The 21,398-nt window shown below is 42.2% G+C and overlaps 1 protein-coding gene across 1 annotated transcript in view; it reads left to right on the forward strand.

Moving 5' to 3' along the window:
• LOC117512981 (contactin-3-like) overlaps positions 1 to 21,398 on the forward strand; it is a 136,614-nt gene that overhangs the window by 53,523 nt on the left and 61,693 nt on the right. Inside the window, exons 11-13 of the mRNA XM_034173239.1 lie at positions 3,113 to 3,240; positions 17,831 to 18,000; positions 19,672 to 19,789. Coding sequence (XP_034029130.1) covers positions 3,113 to 3,240; positions 17,831 to 18,000; positions 19,672 to 19,789 — 416 coding nt within the window. The remainder of the gene's footprint in view (positions 1 to 3,112; positions 3,241 to 17,830; positions 18,001 to 19,671; positions 19,790 to 21,398) is intronic.

Below are 21,398 nucleotides of genomic sequence, written 5' to 3' on the forward strand. Positions count from 1 at the left end.
AGATGTTAAATGGTGTTGAGTCAAGTATCAGGAGGTTCCGTCACAAAGGGAGAAACATATTCTGGATCATCGTGTTTGTGCTCATATCCTGATACCAAACACTGTTGTTCAGCTCTAGAATGCCTTGAGGAGTTGCAAGCCATTCCTCAACAAGAAATTCGCCATTTAGTGGGTTCCACTCACAGAGGATTAGCTGCATTAACTGCAGCATGTGGTGGTCACACACGGTACAGACTGTGATCTGATCCACAACGTTAACTCTCTGTTTATCGACTCAATAAACTCAAACACACATTTATTTACTATCGTATGTGACGCCCCCGTCACACCTTGCCGATTTAGCCAGCATATGCCGAGCGTATTAAAAACGCTGCCATATGTCTAACACGTTTTGTGTAAGTTAAGAAGCACATTGAAGCACACTGATATGTCGTAATGCAGCGAGTACGTTGAAAAATTTTGGCATGCACAATATTTTCGACACATACCAGCGTATGACTCACACGTCCCGCATACACAAACCGTAAGTTGTAGGTAAGTTATGTGATTGTTGACACATGTTTCTTGTAAGTTACTCATAAGTCGAAATACGTCCATTGATTGGCTCAACAGCTGCAGTCAATCGAACAGTTCAGACTGTTTCAAATATTAAAACCATTCACACATGGAGTAATCTTACCTGTTCGTTTCAGTCAGATTCTTCATCACAGCCTGACAAAAACATCCACATAAAGCATCCTGATTTTGGAAACTGATGTCTGAAAATACTTGAGTTCCTTGTCATGGCTGAAGAAATGTAGCGTTTTTAAAGAAATCCTGCAGTGGTTTTTCTGCCCCAGGTGTGTTTCTCAGCCTGAACGAGAGAGCGCCACTTTGCGCCACAACAAGAAAATTAACTTATTTTAAAAGTTTATAGAGTCACAGCACCTCATTCTTTCACATCAGTGTTTACCACAGACATCAGTCTGCACTCAATAAAAAAATAAATCCTATGATCCACCAAAACAAAAATTTAATTAAATTAAAAAAAATTTTAATTACTCTCTTTGACCTCCATGTGGAGCAGAGAGGCCACGCGACAGCATGCACATGCTAGATGACGTGCTCATCAATATCTAAGTTTGCATGTTCTCCCCGTGTTTACATGGGTTTCTTCTAGTCCAGGTGCTCCGGTTTCCTCCCCCATTTAAAGGCATGTTAGATGAATTGGAAGCTTTATAATTGTCCAGGTCTCCCTTGCAAAATAGATCTCAATCTCAATGGGACTAACCTGGTAATTAAAGGTTAAATTTGTAGTGTTTTTTAATTCTTTGTTTGTTGTGATATGGTGCATAGATTGTGCTCTTTTTTAAACTAAACTGTATGTAGTAGAAATTTGAGTGTGTGGCATCCTGGATAGAATTAATAGCCTTATGACTTACTGGTATATGGTTTGCTGCCACTAACAGGATATGGTCAGTGTTTCTATTTGTACCAATTTTCAATTTCAATTTATTTTCATTTATATAGCATCAAAATACAATAAAGTTTCCTCAAGGCACTTCACACAAGTAAGGGCCCTGTTCCACTGGTGTTTAGAAGGATTTGCGGATGGAATGCGCACAAAAGTGGCCTACATCCGCCAAACAACGGCAGTAACCGTGTACCATTCCTGTATGAGTTGGCCGCCATCCGAACACGTCCGTGATCATCCGCAGAGGCACGCATGTCCGCAGCCAGGATTTTTGAGCGGCTCAAAAATCCTGCTGCTGATGAGATCCGCATCACTGCCTGAACACATACTGAAGACATACACAACCAACGCGCCGCATATCTCCTGTCATCCACTGATATCCGCAACCGACGGGTCGGCGCGGCTTGGCGGCGGACCGGGACAGCGTGCAAAACAGATATGACGCGTGCCCAGCATGGCCACATCACGGTCGCAAATGGTATGTCGCGCATGCAGACAGAGTGGGCACGGATGAAGCGAGTGCATCACGGCCGCTGTGCCCCTCATGGGGGCGCCTCCGCGGTCGCCTTCGCTTCTGTTCCCTGTTATATCCGCTTTTCTTCCTCATGTATTCGCTGATCCACCCCGGGACATTTGTCATTTCCGCCCACCTTTGTTGCGGACGCTCAGCTTTTGTCTCCTCATTTCATGTGCAAATCCTCTTAAACACCAGTGGGACAGGGCCCTAAGGTCTAACCTTTCCGACCCCCAGAGCAAACACACAGGTGACAGTGGAAAGGAAAAACTCCCTCTAATGATTTGAGGAAGAAACCTTAAGCAGACCAGACTCAAAGGGGCAACTCACTGCTTGGGCCATGCTACCGACACAATTTACAAAAGGAGTATACAGGAAATTTTGTATCCTCTTTATTGTCCTTGGGGTAACTGATTGCCCATTGACTGCCTGGATGATTAGTTTGAAATTGAAGTATCTGTGAATAAATTGGTTTATATTTTTGTAAGCTGTTTGCCTCCTGTCCCATTTATGCTGGACACTTACCTGCCTTATGAGGGATCCGATAAAAGAGTGACAGCTGGCATACAAAACCCGTATTTATGAACATGGACCCACTGTGGGTCCATGTTCCCAAAACAGGTTTGTGTTTTGTTTTGTTTTTTTAACAGTCCACCATAGAGCCTCAGTATAGAGCCCATAGTTCTATAGTGTTCAGTGGACAGATGAGACAAAAATCAGCTTGCACCAGAAGGATATTAACAAAAAAAATAGTCAAAGAGGAGGAATTTCACGTAATCAAAATCACACCATGTGAAGTCTGGCAGAACATCAGAGAACAAACCAAATGTCTGGTGCCATCTATGGCTTACAGATTACGGGCAGACTGTGGCTACAAAGAACTTGCAGCCATTTATTTAGTTATTTTCAAGAGCCATTTTTTTAAACAAAATGTTTGTTTACCCAATTATGTTTGATCTTTATAATGATGGGAGAAGGCAGACTGTAACGCCTTTGTCAATGTCCACGTATTTATGGACCGCTTTGTTACCAGATGACCATATGCCCGTACAGCAACAAAAGATCAAAGTTTCTCTGACAGTGTGATGATTTATGAAATGATTTTGTCTTGAAGTCGCCATTATTGCCACATCTCTCCTCTGCAGGGTGATACTTTCTCCAGATGGAACGCTGAGGCTCGCCAATGTGAGCAAATCTGACGCAGGCAGCTATACATGCTTCGCCAGGAATAGATTTGGCATGTCCAGTACGACTGGAAGGCTCCTCGTTACTGGTAAGTGTCACTGTTCTACAGCACTTGCTGCACTGCACTTAGTAAGCACAATGTTTTTGCTCGCTGCTAATCAATACCCAGGATAGCGTGAAAAGAAAACTCCAGTCAATACGGTGCAGAAAGTATTGGAGATTAAAAAAAAGTTTAAGCATTGCTCTGAGGAGCGTGTCAGAACTTTGGAAAGTCTCCATCCTTAAGGAAGTTTTACATAATTCAACAACTTCCTCAACCTATTACTTTTATCCCCCCGTCTTGTTTTTTATTTTATTATTGATTTGTTTTGGAGGCTGCATAATAGACCAAAACTCAGCTGTAGACTTCAGCTCGGTTAAATTTTATTGGCTTGTTTTGTCCAACAGCTTTTTGCAGCAGCTGTAATATTGCACTTGTAAGGCGTTGGAGAAAGTACTCGATCATTGTTTTCCTCAAAGCGCTTCAAACAACCCATTTACTGTAGCAAATGAAAGTGCTGTGAGTAGAAGTGGTGAAAGTGTTGGTGAGGAGGTGTTACCGATGTTTCTGATGGAGTGATAGTGGAGAGTTCTCGGGGATCCTCTTCGGTTTTATTAATGTGCTGAATACAATTGTCTGCCGGCGTAACTGTCGAGGACAGCGTTTTATTGTTTCTGTGTGTCCACGCACGTGTGTGTGTGTGTGTGTGTGTTTTAATTCCCAGAGTATTCTTTAAGGCGATAATGCAGTCCGTGGCACAGAGTCACGACCCACACATTGATTATCACTATCTTAAGAACTGAGGAGGTCTTTATGTGTTTTTCACGCCTAGTGGACTATAACAGGGAAGATAAGATGAAGTCGTTTTTTTGTTTTTCTCTCCCAGGGGTGAAATTCAGGTGCTGATGGCACATAAGAACAGCTCAAATCACAGAAAATAACGACAAAACCTCAGCAACACTAACAGAAAGCACCACAAAACAGAACACTTTCAGAGTAGCCCAAAACATGAGAATAAACCGAGACTTTGAGTGTCATTTTAAAGTGTCCTCATACTGTAATAATAACAGTAGCTGGGTTTCCATGACAAGATTAAGGTTAAGTGAGTAAGTTAAGTGATATTGTCAGACGGTCCTAAAACAAAGTAGCAAAGTGAAAGGCATCAGAGAGCTGGTGCACACCCTGTACCCTCTTCACACTCTGTACACTCTGCACACCCTGGAACTCTTCATACCCTGCACACTTTTCACACTCTGTACACTCTGCACACCCTGCAACTCTGCACAACCTGCACACTTTTCACACACTGTACACTCTCCACACCCTGCATACTTTTCACACTCTGTACACTCTGCACACCCTGCACACTTTTCACACTCTGTACACTCTACACACCCTGCACACTCTGCACAACCTGCACGCTTTTCACACTCTACACTCTGCACAACCTGTACACTTTTCGCACTCTGTACACTCTGCACACCCTGCACACTTTTCACACTCTGTACACTCTGTACACTCTGCACACCCTGCACACCCTGCACACCCTGCATCTCTGCACAACCTGCACACCCTGCAATTCTGCACACCCTGCACACTTCTCACACTCTGTACACTGCACACCCTGCACACTCTGCACAGCCTGCACACTCTGCACACCCTGTACACTCTGCACACCCTGCACACTCTGCACAACCTGCAAACTTTTCACAGTCTGTACACTCTGCACACCCTGCACACTTTTCACACTCTGTACACTCTGCACACGCTGTGCACTCTGCACACCCTGCAACTCTGCACAACCTGCACACCTTGCATCTCTGCACACCCTGCACACTTTTCACACTCTGTGCGCTCTGCACACCCCGCAACTCTGCACAACCTGCACACCCTGCAACTCTGCACACTCTGCACACCCTGCACACTCTGTACACTCTGCATACCCTGCACACAATGCACACTCTGCACACTCTGTGCACTCTGCACAGCCTGCACACTCTGCACACCCTGCACACTGTTCACACTCTGTACACTCTGCATACTCTGCACACCCTGCAACTCTACACACCCTGCACACGCTGCACACCCTACACACTGTTCACAGTCTGTACACTCTGCACACCCTGCACACAATGCCTACAGTGCACACTCTGCGCACTCTGCATACCCTGCACACTCTGCACACCCTGCACACTATGAACTAAATCTAGAACTAAATACATATCTGTGCCTATAATGGTGGTTTTTGACTGTGCTTGACATGATTGTGACTTTATTATGAAGTAATTTATACCATCCATCCATTTTCTTCCGCTTCATTCGAGGTCGGGTCGCGGGGGCAGCAGCTCAAGCAAAGCCGCCCAGACCTCTCGATCCACACACACATCCCCCAGCTCCTCTGGACGTAGTCCCTCCAGCGTGTCCTGGGTCAGCCCCGGGGCCTCCTCCCAATGGGACGTGCCCAGAACACCTCTCCAGCGAGGCGTCCAGGGGGCATCCAAAAAGATGCCCGAGCCACCTCAGCTGGCTCCTTTTGACGTGGAGGAGCAGCGGCTCGACTCCGAGCTCCTCCCGAGTGACTGACCTCCTCACCCTATCTCTAAGGGAGCGCCCAGCCACCCTGCCGAGGAAACTCACCTCGGCCGCTTGTACTCGCGATCTTGTTCTTTCAGTCAGGAGCCAAATCTCATGACCATAGGTGAGGGTCGGAACATAGATCGATCAGTAAATCGAGAGCTTTGCCCCCCTGCTCAGCTCTGTCTTCACCACGACGGTCCGATACAGTGACCACATCACTGCAGATGCTGCACCGATCCATCTGTCGATCTCACGCTCCATCCATCCCTCTCTCGTGAACAAGACCCCGAGATACTTAAACTCCTCCACTTGAGGCAAGGACACTCCATCGATCTGAAGAGGGCAAAGCATCTTTTTCCGGTCAAGAACCATGGTCTTGGATTTGGAGGTGCCAATTTTCATCCCGGATGCTTCACACTCAGCTGCAAATCACTCCATTTTATACCAATTAATCACAAATATTTTATTAAGGCTTTAGATTATCCATGTAGGCTTCTTTCCGTTAACATACACACACACACACACACACACACACACACACACACACACACACACACACACACACACATATATATATGTATATAACCATCGAAGATAATTTTTTTCATTATCGGATTATCTTTTTAGATAACTTTAAAAACCATTATCAGACTAATTATCTTGCAATAATTTTTAAACCAATAACGTGGTAAATAATTCTGAACAGCTACAAACATTTCTAAAGTTTAAAATCAGTTGAGCACCTACCTGTTAAATGTTTCGTAGCTGATGTGTAGTTCTACCCTCTGCAAAATAGAGAAGAGCTGCTTTTAGAAGAAACCGCTCTGTCCTCTGCAGGCAAAGGAGAACTGGAGAGCAATATCACCCAAGTCATCCAGAGGCATACATTTTTAACTTATGGTTCAACTTTTAACCAAACTAATTTCAGACACGTTTAAATTAACGTCATGTCTGAAGTTTTATAAAGTGAAAACATCAGATATATGTTTTAGTTTTAAAGTAATGCGCTAATTTTTAAGGTTTTAGTGTGGATATATGCTGTGCCCAGCAGTGCATTATGGGTAGGATAGGGTAATCTCAGTACGTTCACGACATGAAAAATGCATTTGAAACACTCTGATCAACAGCATTAAACTCTAGTGCCTAAAACTCTTGTAAATATATTCTCTGGGTTTATAGACGTTGTTAATGTGTCTGCGTTTATTAAATTCCATGCATCTTAAATGTAGCAGACATGGATTATCTGGAATTTTGTTTTGGCAAGTTTACAAGGTCTCTACTGTCATCTACTGGCCAGTAGTGTTCATGGCAGTATTGGCCCTGAAGCTGGGCTGATATATTTTCAATCACTGTACTCAGCTACAGCTCAAAGTGTACCACAGAACCGCACGGTGTAAAAGTTCAGAGCGCACGATTTATGTTCTCACACACATTGTACGTTCAAAAACCACATGTTGGACTCATGTTTCCAGAAGCAAAATGTAAACAGAAGCTTTTTTTTCAAACTTAATTTACAAAAACTCTCAATGGAAGTACGGAACCTGGCAGAGATCACTTAAAGTGATATTTTTTTCTGAACCCGGGAGAGGTCACGTAAAGTGATATTTTTTCTGGCCATGATAATTTGTGCGCACGTTTTCCTTTATTGAGCCCACGAATTAATAAAACGTGCTCTCAAATTAATAAAACGTGCGCACATTTTCCTGGCAATGATAATTCGTGCGCACATTTTCCTTTAATTGAGTCCTCCAATTAATAAAACGTGCACACATTTTCCTTTCGTTCAAAATTAACTTCATAATATGACTTAAATTGTCATCCTCACGCTTCACCCTCAGCATCCTTTTTAATGTGCTTAAACTCTAGATGATGCCATGCTGGGCAGCTGGAGTTCTCTATATGTCCTTGTCCGCCCAAACCATGATGATACACTCTGACCAGATCCATTTCTAATGGGGAAATGTATTACACTCTCTCCTGGTTTGTTGGCTAATAGCCAACATTTATGTGTCAAGACAATATTGAGTACACATTTTAAAAATTGTGGCCACATTTAAAAAGATTGTGCCCTTGTTTTACTCAAATGATGCTTAAAACATGCGCACAATATCGTAAAATGTGCGCACAATATAATAAAACATATGCAGAATATAATAAAACGTGCACACAATATAATAAAATGAGCGCACATTCTCTCCACATGCAAAACATTTTGCGATGACACTTCCAGGGCTCCGTAAAAATGCCTGTTTTTATGAATAAATAATGGAATATTTTACAAAAGCACATTTATCTGTAAACACCAACACACGACACACGTCACATTAATGTGTTGGTTTACATAATGAATGACTCAACCAATCAGTGTTTAACGGAGGCACATTTTACCCAGAATCCTTTGCGATCTCTCCGTGTTTGTTACAAAACTTCAGAATTAGTGCATTATTCAACAATAAAACATACGAGGTCTATTAGATAATAAACCGACCCTTTTATTTTTTGTTTTTACTATATGGATTTGAATGACGTGCGATTACACCAATCATGCTTGAACCCTCGTGCGCATGCGTGAGTTTTTTCACGCGTCGGTGACGTCATTTCCCTGTGGGCAAGCCTTGAGTGAGATGTGGTCCCGCCCTCTCGGCTGAATTCCTTTGTTTCACACGCTGCTCGAGACGGCGCGCGTTGCTTTATCAAAAATTTTTCTGGACCTGTGAGGAATATCCGAGTGGACACTATTCGAGAAATTAAGCTGGTTTTCGGTGAAAAGTTTAACGGCTGATGAGAGATTATGGGGTGTTTCTGTCGGTGTAAGGACTTCCCATGCAGTGGGACATCGTGCAGCGCTTCCAGGCGCCGTCGTCGGCCTGTTTCGACCTGAAAACATCCTAATTTAAGGCTTAATTCACCCAGGACGTACTGAGAGAACAGAGAAGATTCAGAAGAGGCCGGCATGAGGACTTTATGCGGACATTCCACTGTTTAAGGACATTTTTTAATGAAAGACGTACGCGCAAATTCGCTGAGTCATTTCCATGACGACTCGGCAAATCTGTGTGTGCCGCGACAGGAAAAACACCTCCGTGTTGGGAAAGTGTAGGAACACGGACCCACAACAGGGGGCGCAAATGAACGGACAATGGAATAGGTCAAATAACAACACTTTACTGTTGCGAACGTGCACAACAAACACAACAAATTACAACAATGGACAAAGGTCAATTCACAAAGGTGTCGTGTGGGCAGGCTCGAAGATAGGAGACGCCTCTCCAAAGTAGAACCGGAACCACACGGTTTCCTCTGCCACAGGACCCCGGGAATACTGGAGCCGCCAAGTTCCGAACTCCCAGGTGGCCACTGCCTCCGCGTGTCGGACCTGGTACTGCTGGCGAGGAACAAGAACACAATTAACGTGGGCGCGTTTGCACCCAGCAACCTGTACGGCAGGGAAGCTACCTCCACCTCTCGTTGGAGAAAAAAGTCTGCAATCACTCACAAAAATCACAAAGGTTACTGTCAAGCAGTCAGCTGAGATTATTACCTTCCAGGTAGAACGATATCTCGGCGATGAGGTGGAGATGCCGTCCTGCTGATATACCCCAGTGATAATTGCCGTCAGCTGTCTCAGGTGATGGGTGACAGCTGTTACCGAGGCTGCTCCTGTGGGGCGGCGGCGCCCTCTGGTGGTGGTGGGCCAGCAGTACCTCCTCTTCAGCGGCCCACACAACACTCCGTGTTGAAAACCATTTGTAAAATTCAGGCGGCTTTTGATGGCTTTCAACAAGTGAGTAACTGAGAAATTGTTTAACAGCTTGGGCATGTTCCAACTTGCCCGTTAAGGTTTCCAACGGAGGTGTTTTTCCTGTCGCGACCCCCCGCGGTCGGGTCCGGCCCGACATGCCCGCACGTTCTTTCATTACAAAATGTCCGTTAACAATGGAATGTCCGAATAAACTCCTCATGCCGACTTCTTCTGAAAGTTCTCTGTTCTCTGACGACTTCCTGGGTCAACAGAGCCTGAAATGTGGAAGTTTTCAACTTGAAACGGCGAGACGCTGCCGCCTCGAAGCGCAGATCGCCATCAGGCGCCGTGGGCTGTCCTTACGGCGACACTACCTGACCAAAATCTCTCATCAGCCGTTAAAGTTTTTACCGAAAACCAGCTGAATTTATCGAATGGTGTCCACTCAGTTGTGCCTTACAGTTTTGAAAAAAATTTGATCAAACAAAGCAGCAGTCTCTGAGCTATTCCTAAACAATGAAAACATTGACGAGAGGGTGGGCGACTCCTCACTCAAAGACTGCCCACAGGTGAATGACGTAACCGACAGGCGTGAAAAAACTCTCGCATGCCCACGAGGGTTCAAGCATGTCTGATGTAATCACACGTGATTCAAATCCATATGGTTTTTGAAAAAAATAATAAGGTCGGATACTTTTCTAATAGACCTTGTATATGTTATATTTTAACTTTGTACAAATGATAGAATTGACATTAATTGAGTTATTCTATCAGTATTCATTTTATTTATACACCAAACCATAACTCAGCATTGCTTTATTTTCCAAGACCTCTGCCTGACGGGAGCATTGTGATTGGGTAGAGAGCTGAGCTTTGTGGCTGCTCTCAGCTTGTGTCTGTGCTGGAAGCCATGTAGTAAACAAGAGCTTCCAGCAGGGGGCAAGATGTTCAAAGACAGGAGTGCTGGCTCATTGTTTGGGTCTGTTGTTGCTTTTGATGCTACCAGAAGCGATCGTGGTGTTAAAACTCAAATTCGGTTTGTTAATTGCAAATGTACCAGAGACAATACTGGAATTTATCGGTTATCTGTAACTTCTGATACATTTTTGGGTGCTTTATTGTTTTATCTTTATCAAAGATAACTTTTCAGTTATCTGATTATCTGCTATCAAAGTTAATTTTTTGGTTATCTGTGCCCACCACTGTTTTCAGACCATGTTTTCCTTGACCTTTGACCAAACTCCAAAATCTAGTCACCTCCAGGTATCTATCCACATAATATTACCACAAAAGTTGAAGGAAATCTGTCCAACAGTTTTTTTTCCACTTCCTCGGTACACAGGGTAATGACAGTGTTTCCTCTGACTGATGAAATGTGATTGCTGGGTTTTGTACTGTTGCGTGATTCATTCCAGTAGTCTGACAACAAATGGATAAATCCTGCTAAATATTGCCATCTCTTTGTTTTTTGGGGGAGGGTTCCAAATCCAATCTTGCCATAACAGTATCTCTTATAAGGCTTAAAATGCTTGCTCCATCATCATGTGTCTCTTTTTGTACATCATGTGAAAAAGTGTTCCAGTGCAATTTTGCAAAAAAATTTCCAATCACTTGGAAAACCCCCTCATGCAAACATAAAAACTTTTTTGCAATATTTGAAAGTTTTTGTTTTATTGCTTGTTTGTTTCAAAAAAGAACATTTCCATTCAGTGTATTTTCAGTTTACTACGTCTATAATTGCGTATTTTGGAGAGTAATGCAAACCTGCCTAATGTAGTAGTTTTTTTCCTTCATCAATGGAACAACTAAAATGCTGTCTGTTCATCTGTTGGTGAGTTTTGTAATCACAGCTTCTAACTTAAAATGACTTAAAATTGATTAATTAATTATCAAAATAGTCAATTTAATAGTTTATTAATCATCAATTAATCATGATAGCTCATAGCCAGAAAATGAACATTTTTTAAAAGATGAAAAATCAATTTTATTTATATAGCGCCAAATCACAACAAACAGTTACCCCAAGGCGCTTTATATTGTAAGGCAAGGCCATACAATAATTACTGAAAAACCCCAACGGTCAAAACGACCCCCTGTGAGCAAGCACTTGGCAACAGTGGGAAGGAAAAACTCCCCCTTAACAGGAAGAAACCTCCAGCAGAACCAGGCCCAGGGAGGGGCAGTCCTCTGCTGGGACTGGTTGGGGCTGAGGGAGAGAACCAGGAAAAAGACATGCTGTGGAGAGGAGCAGAGATCAATCACTAATGATTAAATGCAGAGTGGTGCATACAGAGCAAAAAGAGAAAGAAACACTCAGTGCATCATGGGAACCCCCCAGCAGTCTAAGTCTATAGCAGCATAACTAAGGGATGGTTCAGGGTCACCTGATCCAGCCCTAACTATAAGCTTTAGCAAAAAGGAAAGTTTTAAGCCTAATCTTAAAAGTAGAGAGGGTGTCTGTCTCCCTGATCTGAATTGGGAGCTGGTTCCACAGGAGAGGAGCCTGAAAGCTGAAGGCTCTGCCTCCCATTCTACTCTTACAAACCCTAGGAACTACAAGTAAGCCTGCAGTCTGAGAGCGAAGCGCTCTATTGGGGTGATATGGTACTATGAGGTCCCTAAGATAAGATGGGACCTGATTATTCAAAACCTTATAAGTAAGAAGAAGAATTTTAAATTCTATTCTAGAATTAACAGGAAGCCAATGAAGAGAGGCCAATATGGGTGAGATATGCTCTCTCCTTCTAGTCCCCGTCAGTACTCTAGCTGCAGCATTTTGAATTAACTGAAGGCTTTTCAGGGAACTTTTAGGACAACCTGATAATAATGAATTACAATAGTCCAGCCTAGAGGAAATAAATGCATGAATTAGTTTTTCAGCATCACTCTGAGACACGAACTTTCTAATTTTAGAGATATTGCGCAAATGCAAAAAAGCAGTCCTACATATTTGTTTAATATGCGCATTGAATGACATATTTTGATCAAAAATGACTCCAAGATTTCTCACAGTATTACTAGAGGTCAGGGTAATGCCATCCAGAGTAAGGATCTGGTTAGACACCATGTTTCTAAGATTTGTGGGGCCAAGTACAATAACTTCAGTTTTATCTGAGTTTAAAAGCAGGAAATTAGAGGTCATCCATGTCTTTATGTCTGTAAGACAATCCTGCAGTTTAGCTAATTGGTGTGTGTCCTCTGGCTTCATGTATAGATAAAGCTGGGTATCATCTGCGTAACAATGAACATTTAAGCAATGCTTTCTAATAATACTGCCTAAGGGAAGCATGTATAAAGTGAATAAAATTGGTCCTAGCACAGAACCTTGTGGAACTCCATAATTAACCTTAGTCTGTGAAGAAGATTCCCCATTTACATGAACAAATTGTAATCTATTAGATAAATATGATTCAAACCACCGCAGCGCAGTGCCTTTAATACCTATGGCATGCTCTAATCTCTGTAATAAAATTTTATGGTCAACAGTATCAAAAGCAGCACTGAGGTCTAACAGAACAAGCACAGAGATGAGTCCACTGTCTGAGGCCATAAGAAGATCATTTGTAACCTTCACTAATGCTGTTTCTGTACTATGATGAATTCTAAAACCTGACTGAAACTCTTCAAATAGACCATTCCTCTGCAGATGATCAGTTAGCTGTTTTACAACTACCCTTTCAAGAATTTTTGAGAGAAAAGGAAGGTTGGAGATTGGCCTATAATTAGCTAAGATAGCTGGGTCAAGTGATGGCTTTTTAAGTAATGGTTTAATTACTGCCACATTAAAAGCCTGTGGTACATAGCCAACTAATAAAGATAGATTGATCATATTTAAGATCGAAGCATTAATTAATGGTAGGGCTTCCTTGAGCAGCCTTGTAGGAATGGGGTCTAATAGACATGTTGATGGTTTGGAGGAAGTAACTAATGAAAATAACTCAGACAGAACAATCGGAGAGAAAGAGTCTAACCAAATACCGGCATCACTGAAAGCAGCCAAAGATAACGATACGTCTTTGGGATGGTTATGAGTAATTTTTTCTCTAATAGTTAAAATTTTATTAGCAAAGAAAGTCATGAAGTCATTACTAGTTAAAGTTAAAGGAATACTCGGCTCAATAGAGCTCTGACTCTTTGTCAGCCTGGCTACAGTGCTGAAAAGAAACCTGGGGTTGTTCTTATTTTCTTCAATTAGTGATGAGTAGTAAGATGTCCTAGCTTTACGGAGGGCTTTTTTATAGAGCAACAGACTCTTTTTCCAGGCTAAGTGAAGATCTTCTAAATTAGTGAGACGCCATTTCCTCTCCAACTTACGGGTTATCTGCTTTAAGCTGCGAGTTATCTGCTTTAAGCTGCGAGTTTGTGAGTTATACCACGGAGTCAGGCACTTCTGATTTAAAGCTCTCTTTTTCAGCTACAGCATCCAAAGTTGTCTTCAATGAGGATGTAAAGCTACTCTGCACTGTGTTGGTATATGGCATTAGAGAACATAAAGAAGGAATCATATCCTTAAACCTAGTTACAGCGCTTTCTGAAAGACTTCTAGTGTAATGAAAGTTATTCCCCACTGCTGGGTAGTCCATCAGAGTAAATGTAAATGTTATTAAGAAATGATCAGACAGAAGGGAGTTTTCCGGGAATACTGTTAAGTCTTCAATTTCCATACCATAAGTCAGAACAAGATCTAAGATATGATTAAAGTGGTGGGTGGACTCATTTACATTTTGAGCAAAGCCAATTGAGTCTAATAATAGATTAAATGCAGTGTTGAGGCTGTCATTCTCAGCATCTGTGTGGATGTTAAAATCGCCCACTATAATTATCTTATCTGAGCTAAGCACTAAGTCAGACAAAAGGTCTGAAAATTCACAGAGAAACTCACAGTAATGACCAGGAGGACGATAGATAATAACAAATAAAACTGGTTTTTGGGACTTCCAATTTGGATGGACAAGACTAAGAGTCAAGCTTTCAAATGAATTAAAGCTCTGTCTGGGTTTTTTATTAATTAATAAGATGAAATGGAAGATTGCTGCTAATCCTCCGCCTCGGCCCGTGCTACGAGCATTCTGGCAGTTAGTGTGACTCGGGGGTGTTGACTCATTTAAACTAACATATTCATCCTGCTGTAACCAGGTTTCTGTAAGGCAGAATAAATCAATATGTTGATCAATTATTATATCATTTACTAACAGGGACTTAGAAGAAAGAGACCTAATGTTTAATAGACCACATTTAACTGTTTTAGTCTGTGGTGCAGTTGAAGGTGCTATATTATTTTTTTCTTTTTGAATTTTTATGCTTAAATAAAAAGTGTTCAAACATTTTACATACTGTATATTGATAAATATTAGGAACTTAGCCATTTTAAAAATGATTTCTCAACATTTTTAGGAACATTAAAATGGCTTAATATCTTGACAGCATGCTGTATAACATGGGAGTATGTGTAGCAGCAGTTGTAATCTTCGATGCAGAGCCTCTCATCTTTGTTGGGCCTGAGCGGCCTGTTATGCGACACTTTATTCGATTTAGTGTACACTGTATTGTAATTGCTATCTGGATTTGAGAAGATTATTCTAGCTGTGTCAGCCTGTAGTATTAAGCTATTGTAGCCGTGGCAGGCTGCATGTTATCACATTATGGGACTTTCATGAGTCCTACGGTATCTTTCGTAGATAACACATCACTGCCTCTGCTGTAGTGTGCTGTAGACTGAGGAGGGCCCTGTGGTGTGCATCTTTTCACGCTGATGTGATGCTGTGTGCCAAATTGGAAGGAGGTCCATCCAGTATGGAGAAGAAAACCCATCAATCCCTAATCTGCTGTCAGATTGCAGTCACAATAAAGTGCACAATATCCAAAACCAAGATAAGACTGTGTACCAAATCATAAGTAGATGCATCAAAGTGCTGTATTGTGAAAATCAGATATTATCTGTGTGGAGATCAGACAGCATCACCACATTTGTCTGCCAAAGTCAAGATGTCTTTACAGGTATGATTGATAACACAGTTCTGCATGCAGAGTCCCCTCGGCTGCTCCCTTTTTTTCACTTGGGGTCACCACAACAGACCCAAGGTGGATTTGCATATTGATTTGGCACAACTTTTACAATGGATGCAACTCCACATTAGATGGAGAAATGTGGCAGAAGTGGTGTTTGAACCGGGAACCTTCCGCACTAAAACCAAGAGCATGAACCACTTGGCCACCACCCCTGCATGCAGTGCCGCTGTCGATGCCCTTTGTGCCACTTTGCACTGGGTGAAAGCAGGGCTGCGCGAAATGGCAAAAAAATATTATCATGATATTTTTCCCAGATTTGATTGATATTAATCATTAAATTAGCATTGAAGACTGTTGCCAGTTTAAAGACGATCCTGATAATCACAAAACTTTAGTCTTTTATTGTATTTTGTTTTGTGATGTAATTTGTATATAAGATTAGAAAGTGTTACATGAATAAATGTTATTTTTATTATTAATAATATTTGTGTTGTGGGAGTGCAAGTCTAGGGCTTTTGTTGTGAAAGGTCAGGACAAGAGGTGTGTCTGTTTCTTTTTGTGTGCGGTTTGACTGACTTCAGTGCAGCAATATCCAGTCTTTGTTCACACAAGAGTCTACGTGTGTTTCCCTTTTCCCTCTTTGTATCCCACTTTAAAGACTTTCCAAAACAAAATCCATTAGATTTCAGTGAACAAACGCGTGCATGATCAAAAGAAGATGACAAATGAAAAGGTAAAGAAAAACTGGTATGTTGCCACGCTTGATTTCAAGATACAGAGTACCACCTCACGTGGACTTCCGACAGAACTGGAAGAAGTTGCTTGAGGCTTTTTGCAGTAATAGTAATGTTAAAGGTGTAGTAATAAGTTCAATTCAAAAGAGCAGATCATCAAAAGCTAATCAAAGTTTTCTTATCTGCAGAACGCTCAGAAAAATTAATGACAGATGAAAACATGTTTATCTTTCAAAGTGTCCTTTGGCTCCATGAGCATTCATATTTTACCTTTTTACCAGCAAAGAATGTGTCAGGATGTAGCAACCATTTTTTTTCATTTAAAAAATGTATATTATCAGTGTCAGAGTTAAAGAAAAACACTCTGAAATCATGCTGTTGTCCCAATATATCAGGGAAACCAGTGTTGCCAGATACAGCTGATGATTTCCAGCCCAAAAGCTGTTCAAAACCCACCAAATCACATTTTTGCTGTCTCTATTACATAGGCTATCTTCTGCTCACAACTAACTATCATGAAGCCATTTCATAACATGATGTAGCTTACTGATTATGCACTCCTGACTTTTCTTTCAAATTAGCATTAAAATGTGTTTTTCAAAACCCGTCGCTTGGATCCTAAACTAGCCTAGCGATATTTTTACCCGCAAAATAAATTTAAATCTGGCAACACTGTGTAAATAAAATTTAAAACTGCCCAACTGGACAGGAAATGGCTCAATCTGGCAACACTGCTTAATCTGCCAAGACTGTGTAAACACTCCCCTGACGGAAGATAACTCTCCATCCTGGATCTCCGCAAAGTTATTCCAAGCCCGACTTATATTTGCAACGATTACTTTCTCAATTCTTTTCCTCTCTCTTTTAGAAAGGAACCTCCCATTTTTCTATGAGATCACTATTATTCTGGTACACACACAGTAAATTTTGCAGAGTAAAATTTACTCTGCTGTAATAAAATTTGGTGCCAGTCCAAATAGAGTGAGAGTGTATTTTACTCTATTTAGACTGGGACCAAATGGTATCCTGGCAGAGTATATTTTATTCAGCAAAATTTATGCGTGTGCTATCAAGGAGCTATGTAGTACTCACAAGGATATGCACCACTCGGGCATATCCTTGTGAGTACTGCACAGCAGTAACCCTAACCTGTTTTGTCAACAGTTTCTTCAGCTTTACAGCACTTTCTTCATCATTACTAGCTAAAATAACACTTTGCAGAAGGAAATACGTGCACGTTTATGTGTAAACTGAACTGCAGCCATTGTTGTCAGGTTTATTTCAGCTCTGTGATAGATTTGTCCATATCATGTATAAAGCTCCAAAGATCATCATCATTATCAGCAAGCATTTTATCATTATCCTGATCGTTTTATTGCCCAGCCCCAGGTGAAAGATAGGGCCCTTAAAGTGCATAACTGAAGTATGGATTGTGATTTGTATCACTTGGGGTTGGGGTGTGGAATGATATAAATCACTGTAATATATTGGTAAGAAGCTGTGGGATTAATATAATAGTTTATTGTAGAATCGACAATCTGCCTCAGTGTTCTTTGTTCTTCTTGTTGTGGAGCAGATCCAACCAGAATCACCCAGGGGCCAGCGGACATGGAGATCATTGTGGGTGAGAGCATCGTGTTACCCTGTCAGGTTGCCAGTGACCCTGTTCTTGATGTTTCCTTCTCCTGGGCCTTTAACGGACAGCTCATCACCAAGGGCGATGGTCACTTTGAGCTTGTGGGTGGGGTGAGTATCCTACACTTAGACTTCCTCGGAACCTGTGAATGAGCAGTCTGCACCACCTTTTTTTTCTTCCCTTCATCCCTGACACGAGTTTAAAGAGATGACTCATGCTTTGATGCTGTATGCACCACTCTGTGATTGATCTCTGCTCCCCTCCACAGCATGTCTTTTTCCTGGTTCTCTCCCTCATCCCCAACCAGTCCCAGCAGAAGACTGCCCCTCCCTGAGCCTGGTTCTGCTGGAGGTTTCTTCCTGTTACAAGGGAGTTTTTCCTTCCCACTGTTGCCAAGTGCTTACTCACAGGGGGTCGTTTTGACCGTTGGGGTTTTTCTGTAATTATTGTATGGCTTTGCCTTGCAATATGAAGCGCCTTGGGGCAACTGTTTGTTGTGATTTGGCGCTATATAAATGAAATTGATTTGATTTGATTTGATTTGATTTGAAGAATTATTCCGTCTGGAATTGGACTGATAACTTCATTTTTGTAATTCTAAAATTCTCCCACAAAGCATAATATGCTTTTGTAAAAAAAAAAAAAAAAAAAAAAAAAAAAGGGGGTGGGGGAATGTCAGATCATTCAAGTCTGACACGTTGGTGAATGGAAACATGGCAGCTGCAATGTCAAACTGCAGCCCTTAAATAAAAAGTCACCATGTCGGAAAATCCGCGAGCGGCTCAGCCGTTGTGACAGCTTGTCGTCTTCGCGAGTCCACTGCTCTCGCTCAAGCGCGGCCTTCTCAAGTAATCTTTTTTTAATACTCGAGCTGGTCTTGAATTCCTTTCAGAACCCTGCTTTGACGTCCGCTGCTGCGCGGCTCCCCCTCAGAGAAAAAAGGATACACATCATTAGAGGTGTCTTTTAAAGGAATTAAAGTGTGGCACAACCCCAAACGACAAAAACACTTTGGGAACAACCTCACACCTTCAGAGATTAGCCCGTGTGTGTGTGTGTGTGTCTGTGTGTGTGTTTGACTGGCAGTGCTTACTCATAAATGCTCCAATATCTCCCATCCAAAGAGATTATCAAGTTAAGTTTGCCGCTTCAAGGAATTAATTTCCATAATTAAACTGCGCTGGCTCTGCCAAGGTGTTTGCCTGCCAAAACCAAGAGAACAATTTCACCAGTAATTTACCATTCGCTGCTTACGGGTGTCGTCTCAGATGAGGATCTAGACGCTCGATGTCCCCTTTCCAGTTGTGCAAAATCTGCTGGTTGCAGTAAAAGCTTAGCTGTGTAGTTCCTCACAACAGGTTGTGAAGGTCATGATGATGGCCTCCGTTTAAGGGAAAAAAAAGGCAGTGAAACAGCTGAGGTCTTGCCAGTATAAAAATTCCATTTACTGCATTTGTGAATTCTGCCCTCGACCTTGATCCTTTTCATCCGCGCTCCTTTGGGACAGCTAAGCGTCTTAAAGCTTCTGCCCTATCAAGAAATTTTAACTGCGCTTTCCTTTTGCAGCTCTCATGGTAAAGGCACACGTGTCAGATATCTCTAACAAATGAAAACACCTCTGATCCCCGCCGTAAAGTATCAGATAATAACTGCAGAATCGGTGGATGATTTTGCCGCCGCTATTTACGGCACCTTAAATATGCTTCACTACATTCTTTAATAAGCTGTCACGGGGTCTGTTATCTTTCATGCTACATAAAACACTCTTCTCCCCTCAATAGAGAACAGCAGGCGATCTGATGATCAGAAACATTCAGCTTTACCACACCGGGAAATATATCTGTGTGGTGGACACCGACGTGGAGAGCCTGTCAGCGGTGGCTGTGTTGATCGTGAAAGGTAAGAAAACCTGATCTACGCACACGGGAATTCATTACTCAACCACAAAGCTGCTTTTTGTTGTTATTGTTGTTGTTCCTTTTTTGTGTGTTTTAAGTTGATTTAGTGTTCCTTTTTTTAAATATAACTGCAGTGACATTTACTACCTCTACAAATGTCAAAAACAACCAAGGTTCTGTCTTACACCCAGCAGAAAGCAGCGCACAGCGCGGCCGCGAGCAAGTTTCAACAAGCAGTGGTCAGGTTTCGAATTTGAGGTTGTTATGTGTCGGACGCAGCTCGGAGAACTGACCAGCGTTTGAAGGACCCAGTATGAAATAAGCAGAGCACGGTACAAAGGCTAACTGAATTTAATACATAACAGTGATACAAAATACAACAAAAGAAAGTGCGGTCTGGCGTGGTGCGCTCCCAGCAGCGCTAACGGTCCGGAGCCAGAAACTGTTCGGACCCAAGGACCCCGCCGACACCCCCCAGGTGGCCGCAACAAACCGAGTCTGTGAAAGAAGGAACCATTATGTGAGTCCACACTCTACACACAGAGAGAACACTTAAAGGTGTACAAACAGCAAACACTTCCTGGCTTGATTACTAATCAGCTTCCCAACCTGCAGGCATGGAACATCCAGTTCACAAAACTCCACTGCAGTGGAAGCCGATACATGACTAACATACAGCTCAATATAATAAAGGTGTGAGGGACACCACATTTACTGACTGTATAAACATTAGTCACAAAATCTAACATACCTCAGGAAGTGTGCTGACGAGCGTGAGACCTCACCCCCTCCTCTTTCACAGACCGTGCATCAAACCCTGGACGTTCTCTGCATCCACTGATGATGAGATGGCTCCCGAGACGACGATCTCACCCGTCTGGTCACAAGGTCGAGTCTCTGGCAAATACACACTGTATACTCCAGTCTTAAATGCCACCATGTTCCAATCCATATAGATGCACCTCAGCTGTGAGTCCTGACGAGCCGCAGGTGATCAGGGTGAGGTCCTGATAACCTCAGCAACACAGCCACTCAGTCCCAAATGCAAGCCACCTGGAAGGAAAAACAAAAAGGCAGCCAGGCCCCCCAGCCATACAACAGAGGTGACACTGTGGGGGGGTTATGGTCAGGGTTAGGGTTATGGTAGGGGTTAAAAATAGTGAATGAAACTTGACAATGCCACGAAAATGTGATGCATTTCGTGACAGCATCATGAACTAATAGATTAAATCACTTTTCATGATGCCATCACGAAAAGCGTTTCTGGCTGATTCTTTAACTACAGGCACTATTGGCCTTGTAAATGTAATTTCCACCACACCATTGCCTTACAATATAAAGCACCTTGGGGCAACTGTTTGTTGTGATTTGGGGCTATATACATGTGCTCTGATGTCACTGTTTATCGCCATAGAAACTACCTAAACAATCTTTCATACAAACTGTTTAAAGGGACATTACAGTGTTGTGGTGGAAATTACGGCAATAGTGTGGGATAACTACATTTTGTTTAAAAAAATTACAACAGTTGTATGACATTGAATACCCCAATTATGTTTTGATTATTTTACTGATATTGTATTCAGAGATATTTTAAAACATTAGAAAAA

This window comes from Thalassophryne amazonica, chromosome 6 (assembly GCF_902500255.1).
Source record: "Thalassophryne amazonica chromosome 6, fThaAma1.1, whole genome shotgun sequence".
Lineage (NCBI taxonomy): Eukaryota > Metazoa > Chordata > Actinopteri > Batrachoidiformes > Batrachoididae > Thalassophryne > Thalassophryne amazonica.